At 48.7% G+C, this 25,151-nt stretch overlaps 1 protein-coding gene across 1 annotated transcript in view; it reads right to left on the reverse strand.

Annotated features, from left to right (window-relative positions):
• The window catches only part of Letm1 (leucine zipper and EF-hand containing transmembrane protein 1), a 39,564-nt gene that overhangs the window by 11,257 nt on the left and 3,156 nt on the right, over positions 1-25,151 (reverse strand). Inside the window, exons 2-10 of the mRNA XM_005319028.4 lie at positions 24,453-24,519; positions 16,618-17,068; positions 9,055-9,198; positions 8,400-8,537; positions 6,545-6,748; positions 4,241-4,360; positions 2,424-2,555; positions 1,794-1,937; positions 1,119-1,253 (exon numbers count right to left, since the gene is read on the reverse strand). Coding sequence (XP_005319085.1) covers positions 1,119-1,253; positions 1,794-1,937; positions 2,424-2,555; positions 4,241-4,360; positions 6,545-6,748; positions 8,400-8,537; positions 9,055-9,198; positions 16,618-17,068; positions 24,453-24,519 — 1,535 coding nt within the window. The remainder of the gene's footprint in view (positions 1-1,118; positions 1,254-1,793; positions 1,938-2,423; positions 2,556-4,240; positions 4,361-6,544; positions 6,749-8,399; positions 8,538-9,054; positions 9,199-16,617; positions 17,069-24,452; positions 24,520-25,151) is intronic.

Here is a 25,151-nt window from a genome sequence, read left to right on the forward strand (position 1 = left end):
CTGAGCCACAATCCCAGCCCCTAGACTAGTCTTTAACCCGTTGAAAACAGGATTCATGTGTTCCATGAGGCCAGCCTTGTCTTGCCCTATTTGCTGATTGGCCAGGCCCTGCCTGTTTTGCTAGGCCTAGCCCAGTCCTACATCCCTTAAAATGAAACAGTTATATCTCATCTTAACACCTTCTGCAGGAATGCCTGAGGCCCACCTTCGTGGGGTCACACTTGAGCCCAGATTCCCTAGAATGTCTACTCCTGCTGTGAACTCTCCCTTGATGGTGCCACATGTTGATTTCAGAGTTTTCTGGGTCAGCAGGAGACACCTGCTTTCCCTAGGCCTTTAGCCCTAGAGTTTCACCTCCTCCTGGATTATCCCAAGTCAGGTTAGTGTCACAAGGAGCCCCTACAAGGCTCTGATCAGCCCTGCCCCATGCAACCCTTCTCAATACAGTGACTGGGTCTCAGGCTCATCACTGCAAAAGCCCCCCAAACACAAGTCAATTTCAGATATTTTCTCCTCTTTAGACACTTCTTCTCACAGGAACACAAAACTAGACCTATCCTACCTCATAGGCCTGAGTATGGGGTTCCTAGTCCTCCAAGGCCCCTGTCCACCAGAGGCAGGACTCAGGCCTCACCTTTGTCTTTGTCAAGGGCACAGTCAACTCCACCTCCTGGGTACCTCCCTCTCAACCCCAAAATCAGATCTGCCACCCCATTCTCTCCAGACACATGTACTTGAGGCTTCTTCAGAGCCTCACGCTAAGACCTCCCTAGACACAAACCCCCACCAGCAGCCAAATGCCCAGGTAAGACATCCTAGAATCTGCTTCTTTCTATACATGGGGTCCTCCAGGAGCTCAGAACAGAAAACAATGGATGGCATCCCAGGCCACCTGGCATGGGTCCCCGGGGATGTCTGTGTCCCCAACTGGCAGGTGGTTCCCAAGGAGCCCCCCACCCAGGTCACCCAGGAGATGACACTATGTTGGCTTGTGGAGAAAGTCCTGCCTTGAGGGATCAGCCTTCATTCCCCTTCGTGCTGCCAGGCAGGCTGACACACCTAAGGCCTTAACCTTACCCTCTGGCCTCCGCCCCTCCTGGACGGAGTATGCCTCTTACCTTCACACCCTCTAGCACTGGAGCAATATCCTTCAGGGCCTCTGTGGGCAGGATCACATCAGGCACCTCTGGCTTTGGCTCAACCACTGGCCTCCCAGGGGTGGCAGCTTCCACTCCTTCCAGCTCAATGTCCTTCTAGAAGAATCACAGGAAGAACCATGCTATCACACCAGCACTCTTGCATGCATATGCTACTAACAGAGGCCAAACTCGGAATGAGTCCATTAGGTCACAATGGAGACCCAAGAGCCATTAACCAGCAGCAGACTTGCCTGCTGAAGTCTGAGCAAGGCACCTGAGGCCCCTCAACAGAGTGGTCAGAGTGCCTTGTTCTGTATTGGTCTTTCCTCACTACCTTTCCATGGTGCTCAACACTTGTAGAGCAGGAGGCTGCCTATGGGTGGGTGATGAACAACCCAGAACATCCCAAGCCCTTGTCACAGTGCATCTTCCTGCAGCCTCTGAGTCCAGGGAAAACAAGTTTGGTCTCTGCCCAAGGCCCTAGGCCAGCACCCTGAGAAGGTAGGTTCCACAATGACCCTCTGCCGGTGCTGAGTGGGCCTCCCTGCAGTTCCCTGACTACTTCAGAAGACAAGCAAGGACATGAAGGGGTTTCCAGGGAAGCTGGACCAGGACAGCCACAGCCCCCAGTGGTGGGTCCTGTCCAGTGCTTACTGCTGCCTCTGCGGCCCTCTGCAGTTCCTTCTCCCGGTGCTCCTGCTGGATGGCGGCCTCTTCCTGCAGCGTGGCCTCCAGTTTTACTTTGTTGTCCACCTGCTCACCCTCCACCTCTGCCACCTTCATCTGGGCTTCCTTTGCCTTCAGAGAAGAAGGGCACTTGTGAGTGAGTCCCAGGGCTGCAGAGTGCACACTGTCCCAGGCCTCTCTGTATCTCCCAGCAACGGTCATCATCTGAACTCCACAGAAGTGACGGAAGGCATACTGAAACAATGCCACCAGGGCTGGGAATGTACAAGGCTACCAAGTATTACCTCCTGCACCTTTCAGAGGACCACTCCATATTCAGAAAAAAGATGGACACAGGCACCATTACCAAGACTGAAGGAAGCCTTTCAAACCTGTTGCCTCCAGCTAACTGTGGCAGGATCAGGACGACTCAGTGTGCCCAAGACTGGCTTATCCCAAGCCAGGTGTGGTGGGTGGGGGTGGGGGCAGGCAGATAAGTGATGAGGCGAGAACAGGTGGACCTGCAGGCTCCTGCATAGAAGGCTTCCATGGCTTAGAAGATGAGTGCCCCACTCCCCCCAAGTGAACTGACAAACAGGGTCTCCCAAGAGCACATACCACAATTTCCGGGAGGGTTTGCAGTGTGGATTTGAGCTGGTCAGCAGGCGAGAGAGTGTCTGGGAGGTACATGGCACGGGACAGGATGAGCAGTGACGTGGGGATCTCGTGGTGCAGGTGCAGGTCCAGCCACTGGGATCAGAACAGGCTTGTTGGTGCAGCCTCCATCCCACCTGACCCCTGGCCCTATCCTGTTCTTTTGTGAAGGGCCCAGATCCTTCAGTCCCCAAGCTTTACTCTGCTGTTATGGTTTGGCAGCAACAAGCAAAACAGGGCTTGAGTAGATGGATTCATTAAGTCACTGTAACAAATGCTCCAAAAATGACATTCCATGTTTCAAAAGGTCATTTGTTGTGCTACCTTGGAACTTGACCACCCTGGTAAACTGAAGGCATAAGCCCCAGGGCCATCAACTGCTCTGCAGCTCAATCACCAGGACTTAAGAACAGTCTACAGGCTGGGGTTGTGGCTCAGTGGTATGTATAGTGCTTGCTTGGCAGGTGCAAGGAATTGGGTTCGTTCTCAGCACCACATAAAAATAAAGTACACAATTTGATTTTTTTTTTTTTAAAGAATAGTCAGCACTCTCTGTATTTAGAAACAGCAGAGCAGCAAAGATGGAATTACTGAGAACCTCCCCACTCATGCAGGAACACAGAGACTGACCCCACTCATGTGTGTGTAGGCCTGCCACAGGCTGGGCACTGTGTTGGGCTACTTCAGTAATTGACATTTGGACACAAACTGAACACACAGAGAAAGATAAGACAAAATGTTAAGAACAGGATGAAAACACTGAACAGAGGAAAGGAAGAGCCCTGACCCCAAAACATGCTATAGCCTCATGGACCACACTGAGGAGCCTGGGCAGGGAATACACACACAGTACCCCACCCAAATGGCTCCAGGCAGCTGTGCTGCAGAAGGCTGAAGACGACCAGAAATGGCCAGCACATGCAGGGTGGGCCCACTACCAGACAGGAGTTTCTGCTGGGGAGCCATGCATCTGGTGAGAAGGTACTGCCTAGGAAATGCTATTTACGTCAAGAGGGGAGGTAGGTGTGCATGCCTCTTCATCTACATTGAAGAAGGAATGCCTGAAAACCAGCAGGAGGATGTCAGCCAAGAAGCTGTCATCGTGGAACAGAGCTGGAGAGAGATTGGGTCTGAGCCTTGCATCCTAGGCCTTCTGAAGCAAAGGACCAATGTCCCCTACCCCCTGTACAGTCACTTCATCCAATGGCACTGAGCACCAAAGACCTGACATTGGGATTTCTGCTGGAGGGCCCCTTGAGCTGCTGCAGGAGGCAGAGTGCACTGAAATCCAAATGTAGGTGCCCACTGTGTACCAGACACCTGTTCAGAGTTGCCCAGCCAAGGGCATCAGAGCCAGATTAGAGAGCATGTTTCCCAGACCTTCCAAGGCTCAGCTGAGCCATCACGAAGTGTGAACATGCCCCAGAGCTGTCCAAGGAGGCCACCTGTGCTCACTGGCCTTCAGGTGACAGGAGCAAGCTGAAACAATCAAAGCCACACTCAACAGGCCACCAAAATTGAGGACACTCATATTGCACGACAGCAGGACTAGAAGGCCAGCAAGCAGTCCCGGACTGGCCCAGGCACCCCTTTGGGTTACAGTGCCACCTCACCAGGCCTGCTTGACAGCCCAGAGGATGGCAAAGGCCAGGCAAGCACTCCTCCACTGAGCCAAACCCCAGCCTCAGTTGTTTTTCACTCTTGAAGCTTCCCACAACAGGCCTATTCTGGTCTGGGTGAAAAGCGAGCTCCTCCTGGAACTTGGGCCCCAGGCCACGCACCTGCTTCAACTGTCCCCGCAAACGTTCTTCTGTGACGCCAAGGGCCCGCATGCCTCGCGCCCGACACGCTGCCTGCAGTTCCTTGACGTTCAGGCTGTCCACCCCTTCCTCAGCAATCAGCTGTAAGAGAACACCAGCCAGTCACCATTGTGCAAGGTTTGTGGTGCTGCTGTTAACACGACTAGAAAAGAACTGTCAAGTCAGAGGCCATTTTTCTAAGAGCTTTTGCCAAGCAAAAGATAGAGCATCACACCAGAGCCTGGTTCTGGGTCTGAACCAGGGCCCAGGGAACACAGAACGGCCAAGATTAACCGAGAGACGCAGAGAGATCCACCTCGACCTAGGCCCATGCAGGGAGTAGGCACTCTCAACACGCGGGCACCTCTTCCGTGTGGCAGGGCCCACGTCTTGCCAGCAGAACCTATCCTGCCCTGGCCTGATTCACAGAGCCCGCGATCTGCAAAGGCATTCTCAGTGTTCACAGGATGGAGGGAGGAGAGACCCCAACACCCTAAAGATACCTGTGGCTTCATACCCTGAGGCTGCACAAGTCACAGAGAAGTATAGGAAGCAACAGGTGGGAAGACAGAAGACACAAGGCCAGCTCTCAGGGCCCACCTGGTCTGCGTCAGGTAGCCCTAGCCCCTCCTCAGCGTTTGCCTCATAAACATCCTAGGTATCAACTTTATCTCCATTGTAAAAATCATACTTTTTGTGATCATTGTAGATACACATGTAGCTCTAACAAAGAACAATGACCCCACGTGCCTTCTCTGGGAGTCCTAGTGGTAACAGTTTATAAAGCAACACAACATTCTAGCCAGGATCCATTCTGCTCCAGGCAGGATGAAGTCACCTCCACCCCCACGAGGGCCCTCACTTGCATGGCTGTCACTTGTCAACTAAAGAATGTCATGTTCATGGGGATCATAGGACAGAAGCCACCCCTAACCCAAGACAGCCCCTGCTTGCATGGCTGTCATCTGAAGAACATTAGGCATGTGGGGATCATAATGCAGGCAGCTTGAGTTCCCTCCAGACCCATCCAATTGTTGTGGCATCCAAGACAGCTCCTCCTAATCATCGAATAGCATGGCACTAGATGGACAGAGAAGTCTGCTCAGCCATTCGCCTACCTGGGTTGTGTCCACTTGGTCTACTGTGACTAAAGCTGGTTTTCACTTCTGTCTGTTCCCTATCCTCCTGTGGGACACCCAAGTTGTGCTTCTGGAGCATTTTCAGCAGTCCCCTAGTATCACAGTGCACATACTCCAATCCACTCTCCTGCTGGTTCAAGTAGAGTGTAGAAACCTCACCTCCCTTTACTTCTCCCAGTCATAGTAGTGATGCTTGGAATGCTGCCTGTCCTCAACCTAAGAGTCACACCTCATGTGCTTCAGTCCCCATCCCACTCTAGGTGGAACCTTCATAAGCTTCAATTAGAGTGTTCAAGAAAACAAAGCGAGCTAGGTGCAGTAGCCGTGCCTGTAATCCTAGTGACTCAGGAGGCTGAGGAGGAGGATCACAAGTTCAAGGCTAACCTGGGCAACTTAGTGGCCTCTTTAAAGCAACATAAAAGGGGTGAGATTATAGCTCAATGGCAGAGCACCCCTAAGTTCAATCAATACAAATACTGCAAAAAAGAAAAAATTGGAAAAAAAAAAAAAAGAGAGAATTTCTATGGTTGAAAGTTAGAGGTCACACAATGGGTATTAGAGTGGAGCTAACCTGGGAGAGAATGAGGGATGAGTGACCTTAAAGCAGAAGCAAGCACAGTGGTTGAGAGGCTAAGATGCCTGACGCACAGTGTGTGCAGGTACACTCAGGGAGCACACGCTGCGAAGGAAGCTGCAGATGAAAGCTACCCTCTGCAAAACAACGGCAGGCCTGCTGACTGTCCTGGGGAAAGCCAGGAGAAGGGCTTGGGGACGTGTAGGAAGCCACAGTGCACCCAGGGCAAGGGACAGAGGCAACTTGGGAGCCTGAGGCAGGAGAACCACAAGTTCAAAGCCAACCTGGACAACCTGCCTCAAAATTTTTAAAAAATATTTAAAGGGCTGGGGACAAAGCTCAGTGACTTAAGCACTTGCCTAGATGCTTGAGGCCCTGGGTGCTATCCCAATATCGCAACATATGAACATACAGAATAGGTATGTATTAAACATCACATGGCACTCCACAAATTTGTTAAACCTTTACGTTTATATATATCAGTTAAAGGAAAAAAAAAAAAAAAAGGAACAGAAAGGCAAGAAACCAAAGAAGCAGAGTGGTCTGCGTGGCCTTTCTTGTGGCATGGCTCACCTTGTCATCAGCCTTTATGGACCTCAGCCTCATGGTGAGCTGGAAGCGCAGAAAGTTGTTGGTGCCGATGGATTGGAGTTCCAGCAGCCTGCACAGTGCCACCAGTTGTGGTCGTGTGAGGTTATCCAGAGTCAGCTCATCCTCAAACAATTTGGAAAACCGCATGATTTCCTCATTGCTGGGTCTTTCTCCTGTCTCCCGGATCTGCAACAGGAGCAACCCAGAGGGCTTATCCACTTGGTAAGTTCTAAGAGCTCTCCTGTCCCCACCCCAGTCTCAAGACACAGCAGAAGTGAAGAACCAAGGGGGGATCAGGGTGCAGAGGCCCTGGACCACCCATCTCTTACCATACTTCTATGGGGAGCCTCTCATACCTCAGGAGCTCAGTGTCAACTGAGCCTGTCATGGATTCAGATACACACGTCAACTACTGGCCCTGCACCTTTCCTGCCACCATTCACTGGGAAAGGGGACCTAACCACCAATTACAGAGGCAGTGTCCTGGGTCCTAACGCAGAAACCCAGCTGCTCAGTGGTGAGAAGAGGGCAGAGCTGTGTGCACCTGCTTTTCCCTCCGAGAGAGTCCAAGTACAGGGGAATGGGCTGCCACTTGAGCCCTGGACTGCTACTGTCTATGTGCCTGCCCTCTAGGAAGCAGAGAACCTCAGTTAAGACCAGTCTGGCCCGCACCTCTTCCCATATAACAGATAGGCTTAGTCTCTATCAGGAGTGAGCTGGGCTGGTCCCCAGCAGAGGTCAGGGAGTAGAACAGCAGACCTGGCACCCCCAGGAGCTTGACTCAGATCAAAAGGAGCCAGACTGAGCCACACAGGATATCACCTAGAAACAGTTTCGGGGGTTCTCCGGGGGAAGGCCAAATGCAGCATCCCTCAACCCAGGCTGCCATAAGCAAGTCCTTCTCTGGAGCTGCAGCCCACCAGAAGCCCCACCTTCCTTCTAGCTCCCACTTGACCCCACCCTCTCCTGGGCCTCTGAAGCGCAGCTGCTTGCAGCTCCTTGCAGAACCTACCTACTTAACGATTCCATAGCTATACCTGCCTCTTCCCCAAAGATGACATCTCCAAAGTTGCACTGGAGTGAGCACACTTTTCTGTAAAGGCCACAGAGCAGGTATTTCTGCCTTTGTAGCTGCAGACTTTGCTCCTCTGTGCTGCAGTGCAAAGCACCAGAAAACACATAAGCAAGGGCCAAAGCCCAATGACACTGTCTGGTGGAGGCTTTCTGAGAACCTCAGACACAGTCTTTTTGCCCTATTTTGTATTTTATTTAGAGACAGGGTTTCACTGAGTTGCTGAGACTGGCTTTGAACTTGTGATCCTCCCTGCCTCAGCCTCCCAAGCTGCTGGGATTATAGGTGTGCACCACGGCACCCAGCTTCAGACAGTCTTCAGACTTCAAAAAGCAACAAAAATCTCTCAAGCTCCATGATCCTGGGCTTGATCCCAGAGACCCTGTCGATAGCACTCCCTCTCCCTTTTCAGCTCCTGCTGCCGTCACACAGATTCTGACAAGTTTCTATGTAGCACCAGGCAGAGTGGCTCAGCCAAACTACCCACCATACCATAATCTCAGGTCTTGGGCTCCTTGTCTATGATGTTCTCCCTTCTCTGAGTGCTGCAAAGCCAGGACATGAACAAGTGATTCTGGAGACCAGCAGAGTCTCCTTGTTAAACTCCCTAAAGCACCAGCCAGCACTGCCTTGCAGCTCCGCTCTGCTGAGTGTAGCCAAAAGGAAGGAAGAGAAGGGAGGAAGCAGCTGCCAAGGCTGGAGTGCTCTGCAGCTCCACCTAGCCTTGGACTGATGGAGAGTACACAGGGCTGAGGCACACAGCACCTTCTGGAAAAATGCAGAGAAGTCTTTGGTGGCGTTTCCCTTGGCTGCCTTGTTCTTCAGGGCCATCTCCTCAATAGTGTCTTGTAGGAACTTGGCCAGCTCCAGCTTGACCCGTAGCTCCTTCTTCAGCCTCTCCTCCTGCAAGGGCAGAGAGAGGGCTGGGCTTGCCTTGGCCCACTGCCCTCCCACATCCCACCAGCTCCCTCTACTCCAGGCCACAGCTCCAGGAGCCTCCTCCAACTGCCATCACCCCTGTAAAACAAACGTCTCACACTTCCATCAGGCTCCCCCAAGCTCCCCAAGCTCTAATACACATTTCGTACAACAATGCTTATTTTCATCTAAGTGCAATACATTCTGAAACAATCTCTTCTATTTCATGGCTTTAAAAATATATACATCTTTGTGTGACTCCCTAGAGCAGGGGTTGGCAGGCATGTTCTTCACTGCCAGACAGTGAAGCTAACACAACCACTTCACTCAAAGGGGCCTCACAGAGGTTCCCAGACAGAACACACATGACAGGGTATGGAGGACCCTGAGCCTTTGTGGATGACAAGACACCTCATTCTCATGTGTCAGTCACAAGCAACATGGCTCTGGTGAGGAACTTCAGATGCATTTTCAAACGTGCTTATGACAATGATGTCCTCACCTTGATGGACTGGGTCTCAAAGGTGGATGGCAGCATGTTGGGGAAGAGCTTCACGGCCACAGGCAGCAGAAATTCCATAAAGGGCACCACCACGAAGACCAGGAAAGGGACCAGTCTGAAGAGGTCAGCACAGATCCGGAGAAACTGGAGAGAGGAGGTCTCTATCAGAGGGGGCAGAGAAAGATGCGAGCAGGGGCAAACAGTGGGAGCATTTCTGTCATCACTTACAAGGACAACCATGGGCATTGGCTCAGGAGTTCCAAGTTCCAAAACCACTTAGCAGATATCTCCTGAAACCCATTTCTTTCTTGACAGTCAAAACCACATGCAAAGCATGCTTGTGATCCCAGCTACTCGTGACAGGCTAAGGTGGGAGGATCACAAGTTCCAGGCCATCCTAAGCAAGACCCCATCTCAAAATAAAATAAAAAGGAATAGGAATGTAGCTCAATGGTAGAATGCCTGCCCTAGCATGAGGCAGGCTCTGGGTTCAATCTCCAGCACCACAAAACAAAACAGCACATCCCTACCACCACCCAAATCTACATGCCAATCGTCTTTGGAAAGTGGTATATGGTGGTAGCTCACAGGCCAGGTTCACTTGGCACATGTCATGGAGAGACAATGAAAGGCCCAAAAAACATCTCTGAAAGAACACACATTGACTGCTCCATTGTGAGCCAGCCACTGTGGGGGACACCCCAGGCTTACAAAGATAGGTCTCCTCCCCACACTGGTGCTCCAGAGCAGCCCTTCCCCATCTCTGTACCTGCCAACTGAAGCCAGAGAGAAGCCTGCTTTCTTGCACTCCCATGCTCTTTATTATTCCAAAAGACTCATGGATTCCTTTATCTTTTCACTTGCTCTCACTCTCAAATTGTCCCAGTCTGGACAGGGGCATATCCTTCAAGATGGTACTCATTTTGTCTGGATTTTGCTTTTTTTTTTTTGGTATTCTCCATTAGTTTTAAAAACCGGGGTTAAAGCAGTATTTTACCACTCAGGTAAAATTTGCATACCACAGCATTCATCAAGTTGTACGTGTACAACTCAGGGATTTGTGGTAAATTTATAGATTCCATTGAAACCACCACCCAAACCCAGATTTATATTTTCACATGCCAGAAAGCCCCCAGTGTTCAGCAAGGATAACTCCATTTTGCTCTACAAAATGGACATGTCCTCTCTGGACATTCTAGGTATGTACAGCACACTGAGCTCTTCTGCACCTGGCTTCTGGAATGAGGTGCACCTTCCCTCCCTGCTCCCAGTACAGCTGCTCTGAAGTCCTCTTTGTCTGGCCAGGGCTAGCCAGTGTGCCTTCTCTGTTCTTGACTTCTTCCAGTCTGTTTGGGTTGTGTATTTTGAGGGAGCTCCCAGTCTGCGTGTACCCTGAGCAGCTCCTCAAGATAAAGCAGGAAATCATCTGATCATCTAATGCAGATGCAGACGATGCATCATCTGATGCAAAAGAGCACCTGATGAAAACGTCTTTTCCTGATAATTTTACAAAAGCTGCTCAAAACTAATAACTGATATGATACATCTGCAAAATAATCCTAGTGGCTCAAAAGGCTGAAGCAGAAGGATTGCAAATTTGAGGCCCTAAGCAACTTAGTAAAATTAAGTTGAGACTCACTAAATTTTAGGCTCAGAATAAAAAAATTTAAAGTTGAGGATATGGCTCAGTAGCAAAGCATCCCGGGTTCAATCCCCTGTAGTTTAAAAAAGGGGAGGGGCCCTAGGGATGTGGCACAAGCGGTAGCGCATTCGCCTGGCATGCATTTGGCCCAGGTTCGGTCCTCAGCACCACATACAAATAAAGATGTTGTGTCTGCCGAAAACTAAGTAAATAAATAAATATTAAAATTCTCTCTCTCTGTTTAAAATAATAAAAAATTCTCTCCCTCTCTCTCTCTCTTTAAAAAAAAATGAAATAAATAAAAAAAATAAAAAGCCGGGGGGGGGGGGCAGTGGCACATGCCTATTATCCCAGAGGTTTAGGAGGCTAAGGCAGGAGGATCGCAAGTTCAAAGCCAGCCTCAGCAATGGCAAGGCACCAAGCAATTCAGTAAGATCCTGTCTCTAATTAAAATACTATAAATAGGGCTGGGGATGTGGCTTAGTAGTCAAGTGTCCCTGAGCTCAATGCTAGGTGAGATAAGCTAGACACAAGGTCAAATTTTGTGATTCCACTATGGGAGGAAACTAGAATCCTCAATTCCAGAGCCAGGAAGTGCAGTAGTGCTGTCAGGCAGCTGCTTGAACAGCATCTCATGTTATGCTCAGGCATGGTCACTTGTGTCCTAGAGGCTCAGAAACCCACCTTTTCCTGCTGGTCTCTGTAAGGCCCTGGTTCTCAAAACCAGAGTCCGAAATGACTCCCCAAATGCAGCTATTCTATACTGACCCTCTAGGCTTATTTGTTATCCTCTACTTAACACTATGAGCAAGTACCCAACAGTGACATGTGAGTCACACACTTCAAATGTTTTCCACTTAAAACAATGTTCATGGGGCTGGGGCTGAGCTCAGTGCAGAGTGCTTGCCTAGCACATGTGAGGCACTGGGTTTTATCCTCAGCACCACATAGAAATAAATAAACAAACCCATAACACTTTGCTCAAATCAAAATTACCTATGAAATCCTAGGAAAATCCAGACAGGCTCTACAGACCCTCTCCTTAGTGCAAGTCATGGGGGACCTGGCCCCTAGCCCCTAGCCCCACATTCCTGCTGACACCTGTCTGGTCTTTATGTGGCTGTTTCAAAGTGCCTCCCCCTATTTTTCCTTTAAGACTCATCTTTTTCAGTGAAATAGCAAAACTGGAATTCAGGCAGAATGGGAAGGTAGAGAAGATAGAGGGGGCCAGGCCACAAAGCAAGGTCTTACTCATTAAGCACCTGACACATGCTAGCAGGGTAGCTCTGAAGCTCTAGTGTGACCCTCTCCTGTAAATGATCCCTCTGCTCCCTTCCAAATTAGCACCCTGTGAAAAATTCCAGCCAGGTAAACAAAATAAAACAAAACCCTCTGTTCTCAATGAAGTATAGACTTAGAAGCTGGAATTACTCTCCTCAGGAACAACTCCCAAGGTCAACAGGTAAAGTGCTCCTCTGCTCACTGTGGAAGGCTTTGCTGCCCAATTCTGGGCAGACTGTCCAAGCAAAGGAATTTTGCATCTTTCCTTGGCCGCTCTAAGCAACTTAGTAAAGTCTCAACTTAATTTTACTAAGTTGCTTAGGGCCACTGCTAACACCTGGGAACACGCACAAAAAAGAGGAACTGGAAAAAAGAAGGGAGGAGAGCATGGACTATGACTTCACTTACTTCACAAAGAACAAAAGGCCTGTGGCATAACCATTAATTCGAACACTCTGCTTTGGAAGAAGGGTTTCTATGAGAGATCAAGTCACCACTGGGCATGCGAGAAGTCCAGAGGAGAGGGGCAACCCATCTGCCACAGCCTCCTAACCTTGGTCCCTTCCTTTTGGTCATGGTTGTAGGGAATGCCCGGATGCTAAGTCAAGATGGGGAAGCTCTCCTACCCCTGATGCTGCAGAAACACTGTGCCTGCAGGTTCACACTACAGACACTGGCAACAAAAAACTGTTTGTGAGATCATCCCACTCTTATGCCTGCCTGGTGCCAGCCAAAAATTAAAGCCAGGGTCACAGCAACCTCTGAAACCCCACACTTTCAGGCACATTTTAACACCAAGATGCTTGATGTCCAGTTAGAACGGGCTGAATTTATCCATCAGAACGTATATTTCAAACAATGCTTGCATATTTTTGTAAAACAAAACTTTTTGCATAACACAGAGCAATAAAATAACTTTTTAAGCATTTATAAACACAAAAGCAGAATTACAAGTACTTGCTATATGGCACATTTAAGCACAATTATCTTTAAAAAGGCAGAGGATGATTTAAACATTACAATGTGTATGTGTATTGAAACATCACATGTACCTCCTAAATAGGTATAATTTTTGCTTTTATGTATCAATTTTAAAAATACATGTTTTTCAGAAAAGATCAAAGATACTGCTAAAACATGGATAGGATTCAAACATGAGACCTGAAACAATAAGCTAGTTTCCTATCACATGCAGACAGGAGAACAAATACTCCAAATCAATACAAAGACACATACTCCAAAGGAGATGAGATATGGAGGTGCCAGTGGACTGAGAAACCAAAATCCCTTTTCTTGCCCTTGTACCCTGCTGGAGGGCCAGGAAGAACTACTGGCATCCAAACGCTCACACCAGAAGACTAGAGGCCTCAGGTTCCTGGTGAAAGAGTCCGTGTGCCTGAGCTCCCACCCCAAGTTGTATCACCAAGCTCATGAGGACTTCCCTGCTACATAGACACACAGCTGACAAATACCCAAAATCCTTATCAGTTATCATTTTACAAATGCCCACTTCAGTTGCAGGCATAAACCATTTTCTATTTCTGCAAGCCCAATGGCCAACTGCTACAGATAGCTGGACGAGAAGGAACACGCAGGCACTTGGCTGCACTTGTCAGTGGAAGGCCCTGAGGTCCTGTGTATCTGGAGTGGTCTTGTGTTTCACATGAGAGGTTTCATAGTGGGGCCTGTTGGCACAAAGGCTCCAAGACATACCGAGAATTAGCTATGGGCAGCAAGCCTATACAGGAAGAATACAGGAAACAGGGTCAGGGCGAGGGTGGAGCATGTGGCAGGATAGCTTCTGGGGAGGCTCTGGCTTCAACCAGGGAAAGGGGCCCACAGAGCACTGAGCTTGAGCCCACTTTCCATTTTTTTTGGTATAGGGATTGTAACCAGGGACACTTAACCATTAAGCCCCAGCCCTAGCCCTTTCCATATTTTATTTAGAGAGAGGGCCTCACTGAGTTGTTAGGACCTTGCTAAATTGCTGAGGCTGGCTGTGAACTAACTATTCTCCTGCCTCAGCCTCCCCAGCTGCCGCTAGGATTACAGGCATACACCACCACACCCTGCCTACTTCTGTTTTAAAAGGACTGTCGTTGTAAAAGCATGGAGACAGACCACAGGGCTCGTAGGCCACAGTTTCGGGCAGGATGGGTGGTGGGGTGGGGAGCACTCAGACTAGGGCTGCTACAGAAAAATGTAGGTGTTGGGAGCTGCCAAGGCTTTGGCCTAAGTGCCAGCGAGGGTGGGCTGCCATGCTGAACTGAGGGCAACTGGAGGCCACCAAGAGATGTTCAGGAATGGGCAGTGGGAAGACTAGGTTTTGTTTCAGACATGCATGCTCTGAGTGGATCTCTGAGACCATACATGGGGAAAGAGCAATAGGGCAGTGGGATGTAAGCAGCATAGGGGCAGGGCCCAGGCTGGACACACATGTGGGCATCAGCCACAGGGGCAGAGGTGAGTGACTGGACCTGCTTTCCTTGGTCCTCAGGGCAGAGGGTGCTGTGCAAGGAGACACAGGGCAGACGTCATCTGGGCCACACGACCAATGATCCCTGAGGTATCTCACTGACCCTAGTGGGAAGTGACAAGGGTATTTGCTGATCAGGAAACAATGCAAGACAAGCCCCGGGTCTGCACTACCAGACACCAGTTAGAGTGCCCCAATGTAGGGTCATCACAGACAAGAAGGGCCTCAGGAGCAGCATGGGGTCCTGTAACAGAGAAAGGAAGTTGCCCAGAAAGTGGAAACAGAATCAAGCCTGGGTCAGGAGTAAGGGGCTGAGCTGTGACCAGTTACCAAGACAAGCATTCGGTGAGCTGGGGCAGATGATTTGGGACTCTACAGCATCTCTGCAACTTCCCTATAGATGAAAATCATCCCAAAGTTAAAGGTTTATTTAAAAATTAATAAATAGTGGGAACCACAAAAGGTAATGGGAACTTCCAGAAGCTGGGAACAATGAAGTGCTCTTGGGAGGAAGGACTGAGCAAGCAGGAGAAGCTGAACCTGGAGGGGGATCTCACACAGGCTCCTTCCATGGCCTCCAAGATCCCACAGCTCCCACTGCACCCACAGGGCAAATGCAACATCCACACTGGAGAAGCTGACTCAACACACAGACTGCACAGGGTTCCCATGGACAAGACCATGCTGCAGATGAACTGACAGTTCGAAATCATAAAACACACATCATTCACTGTGGTCAAGGGTCCACAATAAAGAGCAGGATTCATCTCCCACAAAAGTAAGAAAATGAAAATACTGAATTCATGCCAAGAGACAAATGTAAGTATACTTAAAATTGTAAATAAGTATACTTTAAATTGTTGAAGACTTAAAAGGATGAATTAAAAACAAAAAATAAATAAATAAACAAAAGCCTATCAAGAGATGGACATTATCATCCAAAGTACATGTATAAAGATGTGAATGGTGTGAATATACTTTGTATACAACCAGAGATATGAAAAATTGTGCTCTATATGTGTAATAAGAATTGTGATGCATTCTGCTATCATATATAAAAACTCAAAAAACCCAAAACTTAATAGAACTTCTAGAGGTAAAAACATGAGCATTGAAAAGAAAATAGATGCATAGATAGACAATAGGAAAAGGGTACAGAGTTGCATGCCTATAATCCCAGTGACATGGGAGGCTGAGACAGGAGGATCCCAAATTCTAGACCAGCCTGGGCAAATAGTAAAGCCTTAAGCAACTTACTGGGACCCTGTCTCAAAATAAAAAGGGCTGGGGATGTAGCTCATTGGTAAAGTACCCCTAGGTTTAATCCCTAGTACAAAAAAAAAAAAAAAAAGAGTAAGAGTATTTACCTTTTTTGTAGTGGCAATTGAGCACAGGGGTGTTCTACCTCTGAGCTACATCCCCAGGCCTTTTATGAAACTTTTATTTTGAAACAAAGTCTTGCTAAGTTTACTAAGTTGCCCAGGTCAGTCTCAGACTTACAAACCTCTTGCCTCTGTCTCTGGAGTTGATGAATTACAGGTTTGCACCACTGTGTCCATCTTGCGTTTTTTGAAATGGGGGTCTGGCCTCCAACTCAACTATTGGGCTCAAGTGATCCTCCCCATCTCAGCCTTCTGAGCAGCTGGGACCACAGACATGCACCACCATGCCCTGCTTAGGAAGAACTTCCATGGAGCCAGGACTAAAGGAGTGGTGTAGATGCCAGCAGGACTTCTGATAGTCCAGCGTAGATGTCGATCAGTAAAGAGACACTTCCCCAGAGGAACACTGTGGCACTGGGGGAGAAGAGCCACAGCCACACAGTGTGGACTTTTCAAGGAACAGAAAGGAGGCACTGGGAGGGAACTGGGTGCTCGTACTGAGGTCCTGTCACAATTCAATGGTGGTATTATGGAGATGTCCCCACTTTTGTAGATTTATATTTAGCTATCAATGTACCTTTATTTAATTTTTTTTGTGGCGCTAAGAATCGAACCCAGTGTATCACATGCTAGACAAGCACTCTACTACTGAGCCACAACCCCAGCCCCGTTTCAGAGGTTTTACTGATATTTTCCTCACCCAAAGCAGCAGAAAGCAAGTCCCAACGAGGTTTTGAAAGCAATCTCTGGGTGAAGCCAAGAGCTTGGTGCGTCCCCTTTACCTGCCTGCGCTCCCGGCGGGTCAGGGTGTGGCCATTGAGGATGCGCCACAGCATGCGTGCTGCAATCTTGGTATCGATCCAGAGCAAACGGAAGCCATGGTAGTAATGCTTCAGCTCATCCAACACCTTCTGCCCAAGAGACTTCTTCACCACCACCTCAGCTGGTGGGCTGTACACAGGGCCACCCTCCTCCAGCTTCTTATTCTTGTCCTTTAAGGATTTGAGGGACTTCTCCACCACAGAGTCATCACTAAGAGGGGGTGATGAGTGCCAGCCTCGCATAGAAAGGTACCGAGGTCCTGTAACAACCAAGCCTGCTGAAGTGGGGGTCCATGGCACTCTCACTGCTGTGCGTGGGTGCTTGGGCCTCAAAGTCCAAACACTGAGGGGCTCATCTCTGAAGCAGAGGTACACAGGGTGGGCTGGAAAGCAGCAGCCAGATGAAATATTCCTTGAAAAAGGAAAAAGGGAAAATGGCAATGAGGAGCCAGCTGCAGTCTGTGGCTGCCCAGCAGCACACACCACAGAGAATCACAACCATGCACTAAATCCCATGTACTTCCTGAGACCTGAGACCCCCAGGAACCCTTAGGAGGGCTTGGGCATGACAGCAGAATGATGTGTGTCCCCAGGTGGGCCTGTTCCACATCCACCAGTATCTAGGCTCACAGGTCTCCAGAGAGATACAACAGCAGGACAGACATGCACAGAGTGGCATAGTGACCCCTGGACTCAACCCACCTCTGGGTACCATTAACTTAAAGTGGTATGATATGCTTCTTTGGGATTTGGGGAACAGAGTTAAGAAGTCTGTCTAGTTTAGAGGTCCTCTCCCCTATCAGGTGACTTTTGATAGACAGGTTCTGGAGCAAAAGCGCAAACTCAAAGACAGCCAGGCCTAAGGCCCCTACTCACTGGGCTCTAGCACTGGCCACCCCTGCCTAGCTATCGACAGCTTGTGCCCTGCCTGGCTCATATCCCCGCCTTACCTCCACTGTTGTCTCGTCACAGTGCTGTCTTAAATCTGGGGAGCTGAGAGGAGAGGCCTGCTCCTTCCCCACCTAATGCAGGTTACACAGGGCCAGAGCTAGTGAGGGTTAAGTGTTAGCCAAACTTCTCAGACTTCTATCAACAGTGAGTCCTGCCCACAGGTTTGCCCACTGCATCCACACACAAATCAGACAGGTCAGGAGGGCCACTGCAGTCTCAGGTCTCAGGAAGTACAAGGCCTGCCCCAGAGCCTGAGGTTGTATACATCACCTCTGTTCCCCATGTGGAGCTGTGATGCCATCTGCCATCCAACGTGGAACAACTGGCCTGTACAGTTCTCTTTCAGGTTTATCATCTCCTACTTATCTTGTCTGGTAAATTAGAAGCCTCTCCCATGGCTTGAGGATAGAGCCACCTGAGTGGCCATAGGTTCCAACCCACCCCAGAGGGCTGTCATTCATATATATATGAATGACACACAAACACTGTCCTAGTTTCTTCCCATCTCTAGTCATTTCTACATCTGACTAGACATCAGAGTGAGGGCCATGACCGTCTGGGCTCAAAATCAGGCTCCACTACTTACTTCTGTCTGATCCTGACCAAGTAACTTCAACTCTAGGCTCTGGGAGCTTCCTTTGGAAATATATGTGAATATATGCCTAGTACCCCAAATAGGAAATGGCTGTGGCAATGACTATCCCATCAAACTAGTAGATGCAAGATGGGAACCTCTAGAATTGCTGGGCTTAGAGGTTGGATCCTGCAGGACCACCAGCGCGCACCTACCTGCCTTAGCTTGAAGCAGGTGGAGGGCAGGTCTAGTGGGGGCATTGCACTGCCAGCATGGAACACACTGGGCACAGGCACTGGCTGTGGACCTCTCTAGGAGCCCTCCAGGATCCGTCTTCCCTCAACAACCGACTTGAAAGCCTAGCACTGAGCTCATAGAAAGCTTCTGAAGATGGAGTGATGAGACAAAAGAGTACAGGGGCCACACCATGACACTGGTGTGGTGGGCAGAGGGTGTGTACCTCCCTCAGTGTGTGTGGGCTCTCCTCACTGTTTCACCGAAGCACCTGGAAACCATCCCTTGAATTCACCATCCTGAGCCACAGTGTTGCTGAGGACCAGGCCACAGAGAACGTGGCAGAGCCCACTTAGGCTCAGAGAACCATTTGGCCACATTTCTCGTCATGTGTGAATGGCATCAATGCCTACATGTGGAATACATGAACACTCCTCTCTCCATCACGCTTAATTATACAGCTTTCCAACATTTGATTAACAAGGCTTCCATAAGGCAGCAAGATGTTAGCAGTTTTTTAAAGGGGCAGCCAACAGACAAAGATGAAGAGATTTTAAAACAGACGAAGCACAGAAGCTCATGGCATATATGGTTTTGGGACACCCCCATAGACCTGGCTGTGTTCAAGCTCAGAGAGCTATTACTAATAATCTAGCCAGGAAGGTTTACTGAGGCCGGTTTCAAATTTGGGATCCTCCTGTCTTAGCCTCCCGAGCTGCTGGGATTATAGGCGTGCACCACTGTGCACTGCTACATCACATTAAAACATTTTTTGATCAACACAGAACTTAGCCAGCAGCTGAGACAGCACCATCCAGGAAGGCCAGTCCAAGAGGCCCAGCTTCTCACCACGCTATCACTGACCTCCTGCTTTTCTCTTCCTTGATAAATCACCTGTAAAATGGGGGAACCTTGCTGAGCAAATGCAACATCTCAACAAGAAGCAGACAGTAGACAGCTGGTAGGAGGCCTGCTTGGGCACACTACACACTCCAGCACTGCTGTGAAGCTGTTTGCTTACCTGAGGATGCAAACGCCAATAACCACAACCAGGACACCCTATCTTCGCTTCCAGAAAAGAAAAACCAAGGAGTGCCTTGCAAAGAAGCAGCATCTCTGAGCCCTACCATGTCAGATGCACAGTCACTGGGGGAGTAAGCATGGGGTCCCAGACCTACTTTCTCGTCACAATGTGTTCTTGACTTCTGTCAAAATTTGTAAAAATGACATAAGTACAAAGGCCTGCAGGCTGCTCCCAAGGAGACGACTGGCATAAGGCACTCCCAGAACCTCCTGCCATGGCTGCCCTCAGACAGGCACAAAGTGAGGCAATGAACCAAGGTCAAGCCAGGGAGGACATCAACCAGGACATGTTGCCCAGTTCTTCAGGGCATAATGCTAACAGGGGCTAAGAAATTCCCAATAAGAAAGAACAAAGAAAAGAGGAATGACATAGCAACAGCCACCACCACCAGGAAGGATGACTCCAGAAGCGCAGGGCAACTCTGAGCCCTGTGCTTACAAAAATTCCACATTAAGATGTGAAACTACTGGCTCCCCTCTGCTGGGGGACTAGAGTACATACACAAACAAAGTAACCAAGAAGCCCAGTGCCTTGCTCCAGCCTGAGGCCTGAGACTGTGAGCCTGGAAAGCAATGTTGCTATGTGCCAAGGACACATACTACAGGAACATTTGCCAGGGGCCTGGATGCACCTGGCCATCAGCATAGTGCTATTTCCCAAGCACATCTCACTGGCATTCATGCCACGTGGAAATGCAGGACAGAAAGGGCCCTCACCCCAAATCAAGTGTTCCCACCATGGGGAAAGCCCCACTGGGTTGCAGGATGCTTGTTACTCGCTGCATGACTGCCCACTGCCTGTGCAAAGATGGCATGCTGCCTTCCTTCCCTCACTTCCATAATTAAGGTCAAAAGCTGCTCAGGAATGTCCCAATGCTGTGCTGGATGGAAAGTACTCCACCTACTCCCCATCAGGGGCCTGGGCCATTTCAATCAAAGACTATCTTAGGCTGTAAAATAACTGCCAAACAACCATACCAATGGCTACCACTCACAATGACTTTTCTGGGTGTGATTCAAGATTTCTTATTCTGTGCAATCAAATTGAAAAATGAAAGCTCTTTGCTGCTCACCGGGAAGTAGTAATTTGAAATATGAGTTCATCTAAATAGCTTTACCATTTTTCATTAAGTAAATCTCTTCTAAAAATTTATTAATAAAGCATACATTTTAGATTTTAATATGAACCTTAAGTGCTAAAAAAGGTACTTAACAAATTCAATGTCCCTTCCCAATGAAAACACTTGAATAAACAGCCATGGCAAAGAATACTGAAACCCAAAGCTATACTACAGGCAATGAGCACTAGCCCCTGTTCTGCTGCTATGATGGTGCATGACTGACTACAGCCGTCCTAAGGCAGAACTGGATGTACAGGCAAGAACTGAAACCTTGCACTGGAGGCTGGGGTAGAAGAGGCAACACTGTTGTCTACCAGCAAGCTCATGACCCTACCTGAATCTGTGCTGCCATGTGAGCCAAACTGGTGGTGCCAAGTGGCCAGACTCAACAACATCACACACAGCAATGCCACAAGTGCCAGCAGCAACCACTTGGAAAGGTAATAAAAAGACTTTGGGCACGGCGGCACACAACTATAATCCCACGGCTTGGGAGGCTGAGGCAGGAGGACTGCAAGTTCAAAGCCAGCCTCAGCAAAAGACAGGGTCTGGCTAAGTTGTCCAAATGGGACTTGTGACTTCAGCCTCATGAGTAGCTGGGTTTATAGGTGTGCATTTATTCATTGACAATCTGATATTATAAAAGTTACTATTCCTAAGCCAGGAGCAGTGGTACACACTTGTAATCCCAGCACTGTGGGAGATGAGATAGGAGGATCACAAGTTCAAAGCCACCCTCAGCAACCTCAGCAACTCAGTGAGACCCTGTCTCTAAATAAAATACGATACAGGGCTGGGATGTGGCTCAGGGATTGAGTGCCCCTGAGTTCAATCCCCAGTACCCGCACCCCCCAAAAAAGTTACTATTCCTAGTGGTTTGATAAGTTTAATGATATTTCAGTCACAATCCCATAAAGACTTTTTTTTAAATTTTATTTATTTTTATGTGGTGCCAAAGATCGAACCCAGTGCCTCACACAGGCGAGGTAAGTGCTCTTCCACTGAGCTACAATCCCAGCCCCCATAAAGACTCTTTTAGAACTGAAAATGCTGGCAAGTTCATCTAAAGGGACACTCAAGAACTCGGAGCAAGGCCTAGAAATGAAGGTCGAGAATCTGGTATCTAGACAAGCATCCACTAGAAAACTCACTAGGAAAAATGGCAGACATTGGAACTGCAGACGGACCACACTGGACCAATAATAGATGCCTGGGTAAGCTTTGAATTTCTGATCAGTGCACCTCTATCTCACACATGGGCAGATTCATGAGTCCCCATGAGAAGCACCTAGTCAGCACTGGGATCAGTACTTTAAAACCAGAAACACACAGACTCCAGCTTCTTCTGAACCCAAAGAGCAGGCCCTACAAGGTCACATCCTGCATGGCACCCTAGGTAACCACCACACTCCCAGCCACCCACAGACCTTAGAGTTGGCTTCAGAAAAGCACACTTCAGCAGGAATAAAACTGCTCTGTGTGCATACCTTAATGCTGCCATTCATCAGAAGATTCCATGTCAACAGTCCTGAGACTATGAAAGTGAAACTTTACTAATCCTGTATCTGCTGGGTTGAACTGGTGATGGATGGCACAGACTAGATCATGCTTTTTTATGTTTTTTTTTTTTTGGGGTGTGTGTGTGGGGGGGGGGGCAGTACAGATTGAATCTGGGGATGCTCTACCCCTGAACTATACCCCCAGCCCTTTTTAATTAGACAGAGTCTCGAATCCTGTCTTGAGACCAGCTGGCCTTGAACTTGCCATCTTCCTGCCTCACTCTCCCAAACTGCAGTGATTACATGTGTGCACCACCACACCAGACTACGGGCAATTCTCTTAGCCAGTTTTGTCTGTGTCTAACCAACCACTGCATGTTCAGCAGCAATTCAGCTACAGAAACACTGCCTGAGCCCAAGACGCCACACGGGCCTGGTTGCTCATTCCAGCACTGACATATGTCACAGAAATCAAATTGTGCTTCGGTAACAACCAAACCTTCACACATTCCTCATAGTTTTTATTTTAAAGAATTAAATCTGGGGGCTGGGGATGTGGCGCAAGCGGTAGCGCGCTCGTCTGGCACGCATGCAGCCCAGGTTCGATCCTCAGTACCACAAACAAAGATGTTGTGTCTGCCGAAAACTAAGAAAATATATATATTAAAAAAAAAAGAGGGGGCTGGCGATGTGGCTCAAGCGGCAGCGCGCTCGCCTGGCATGCGTGCAACCCGGGTTCGATCCTCAGCACCACATACCAACAAAGATGTTGTGTCCGCCGAGAACTAAGAAATAAATATTAAAAATTCTCTCTCTCTCTCTCTCCTCTCTCACTCTCTCTTAAAAAAAAAAAAAAAAAAAGAATTAAATCTGTCACTGGGTGCAGTGGCACACATCTATAATCCCAGTGACTCAGGAGGCTGAGGCAGGAGAATCTCAAGTTCATGGCTAGCCTCAGCAACTTAGCAAGATTCTGTCTCAAAATTTTAAAAAAGGGGACTGGGGATATAATTCAGTTGGTAGAGTGCTTGCCTCACATACACAAAGCCCTGGGTTCAATCCCTAGCACCACAAAAATAAATGAATAAATAAAAATTTTTAAAAAAAGGGGTTTGGGATGTGGCTCAATAATAGAGCACCCCTAGGTTTAATCCTGAGCACCCCACCCCATAAAATTAATAATCTCAAATTAACAAAAACCCCTGAAAACTCCACAGCTATAAGGAGTATCTAGTGGCACTGATGTCCTGCTCTCTCCCACAGGAAGCAAGAAGCAGCTGGGTTGTTGAAGGGAAAACAGATGAGCACCACTGTGATGTCCTAAACTGAGAGCCTAGGAGGAAGAGAGGGTCTCCCTAACACAGGTAAGACCAGGCGGAGGCAGATGCCAGCAGAGAGGACAGTGCAGGGCAAACAGCCACCTGGGGTAAGCCCATGTACAAAACAAGGGAATGTGGTTGCCACTTCCTCTAGGAAGCTCTTCTGGACTGGCCCACTGGTCTGGCAGCGGCATCACAACCTTATCTTAGACACTGTGGCCACCTATCCACTATTGTTTGTCATATCACTAAACTGTGGGTGCCACAGGGAAAGGCTAAGTCCACCATGCCTGAGGTACATCCCCAGAGCCAGGTGAAGGGCCTGCTGGGGTCTTCCCAAGTCAGGATGCTCCTGAAGGACTGTGTTCAGGGAGGGTCTGCTCTGCGCCCACAGAAGATCCCAACACCCCAACTGATACTGCCAAACAGCATAGGGCATGATGACATGGGAAGCTGTGTGGAGCAAAGAAAGACTAAAACACCAGATCGCCAGGACTGTGTGCAGACCGTAGGTGTGACTGTGCTAAAGCAGCTCATAAGAAAAAGGGCTGGGAGGGCTGCAAGTGTGGCTCAGTGGTAGAGCACTTGCCTAGCATGTGTGAGGCACCACATAAAAAATAAAGGTTTGGGGCTGGGGATGTGGCTCAAGCTGTGGGGCACTCGCCTGGCATGCATGCGACCCGGGTTCGATCCTTAGCACCACATACAAACAAAGATATTGTGTCTGCCGAAAACTAAAAAATAAATATTAAAAAATTCTCTCTCTTAAAAAATAAATAAAAATTAAAAAACAAAGGTAATTGTTATTTTGTATACAACCAGAAATATGAAAAACTGTGCTCTATATATGTAATATAAATTGTAATGCATTCTGCTAAAAATAAATAAATAAATAAAGGATCTAAAAGAAACAAAAACAAGAAAGTAGGATCTGCTCTTTCCCTGACAACGTAGGAGTTACCCACCACACTCAGCATTCTCAAGTAGACAGGTACAAAGTGATGAGTGTACTTACGAGCGGCTTATCAGCCCCACAGTGCTGGCACAACTGAGACAAGCACGATGCCGGTGCCCCAGACTACCTATGACAAAAACAAGGAAGAAGTAAGTGAACAGGTCCCAACCAGGCATCTGTGAAAGTCTGAGAGTAGAAACCCATTAAGTTTCTGGAAGCCTGGCTTCCAAGCATAGCTAAGTAAAAAGTCTCTCCAGTTAGGAAACAGGGTCTTAGGGCAGCCCTGAGGAGAAAGCCAAGCAGGCCAAGCCCTAGAGAAAGGCCACTGGGTCCCAGGCTTAGGACCTATAGTTCCCGCCTGTTGGGAACTCTTCCCTACTACCCTTGGCTGGCTTTGATGGTCAGGGGCCAAGGTGTACATGACCCCCAATGCACAGGCAGCCCTACAGATCAAGCAACAACCCCAGGGTTACAAGGGCTGAAGATTATAGGAAAAACCAACACCAAAAGGAAGCCATTTCTTGGATAACAGCTGTGATGAGCGAGCATACAGGTCATTTTTAGGGTTCAGACATGTTCTGATGCTTTCCCTACCTCACTCTAGTACCCATAAGCATGTCAGAGGTCACTCACAGCACCATGAGGGTGGTGCCATCAAACTGCATGCAGGGGACAAGACAGTTGTGGGTGCAGTGGATTCAGGGACAACAACCCCAGAAGGGCCAGCTCAGCCTGTGCAGAGGCTAGGTAGGCAAGAAG

This window comes from Ictidomys tridecemlineatus, chromosome 9, assembly GCF_052094955.1.
Source record: "Ictidomys tridecemlineatus isolate mIctTri1 chromosome 9, mIctTri1.hap1, whole genome shotgun sequence".
Classification (NCBI taxonomy): domain Eukaryota; kingdom Metazoa; phylum Chordata; class Mammalia; order Rodentia; family Sciuridae; genus Ictidomys; species Ictidomys tridecemlineatus.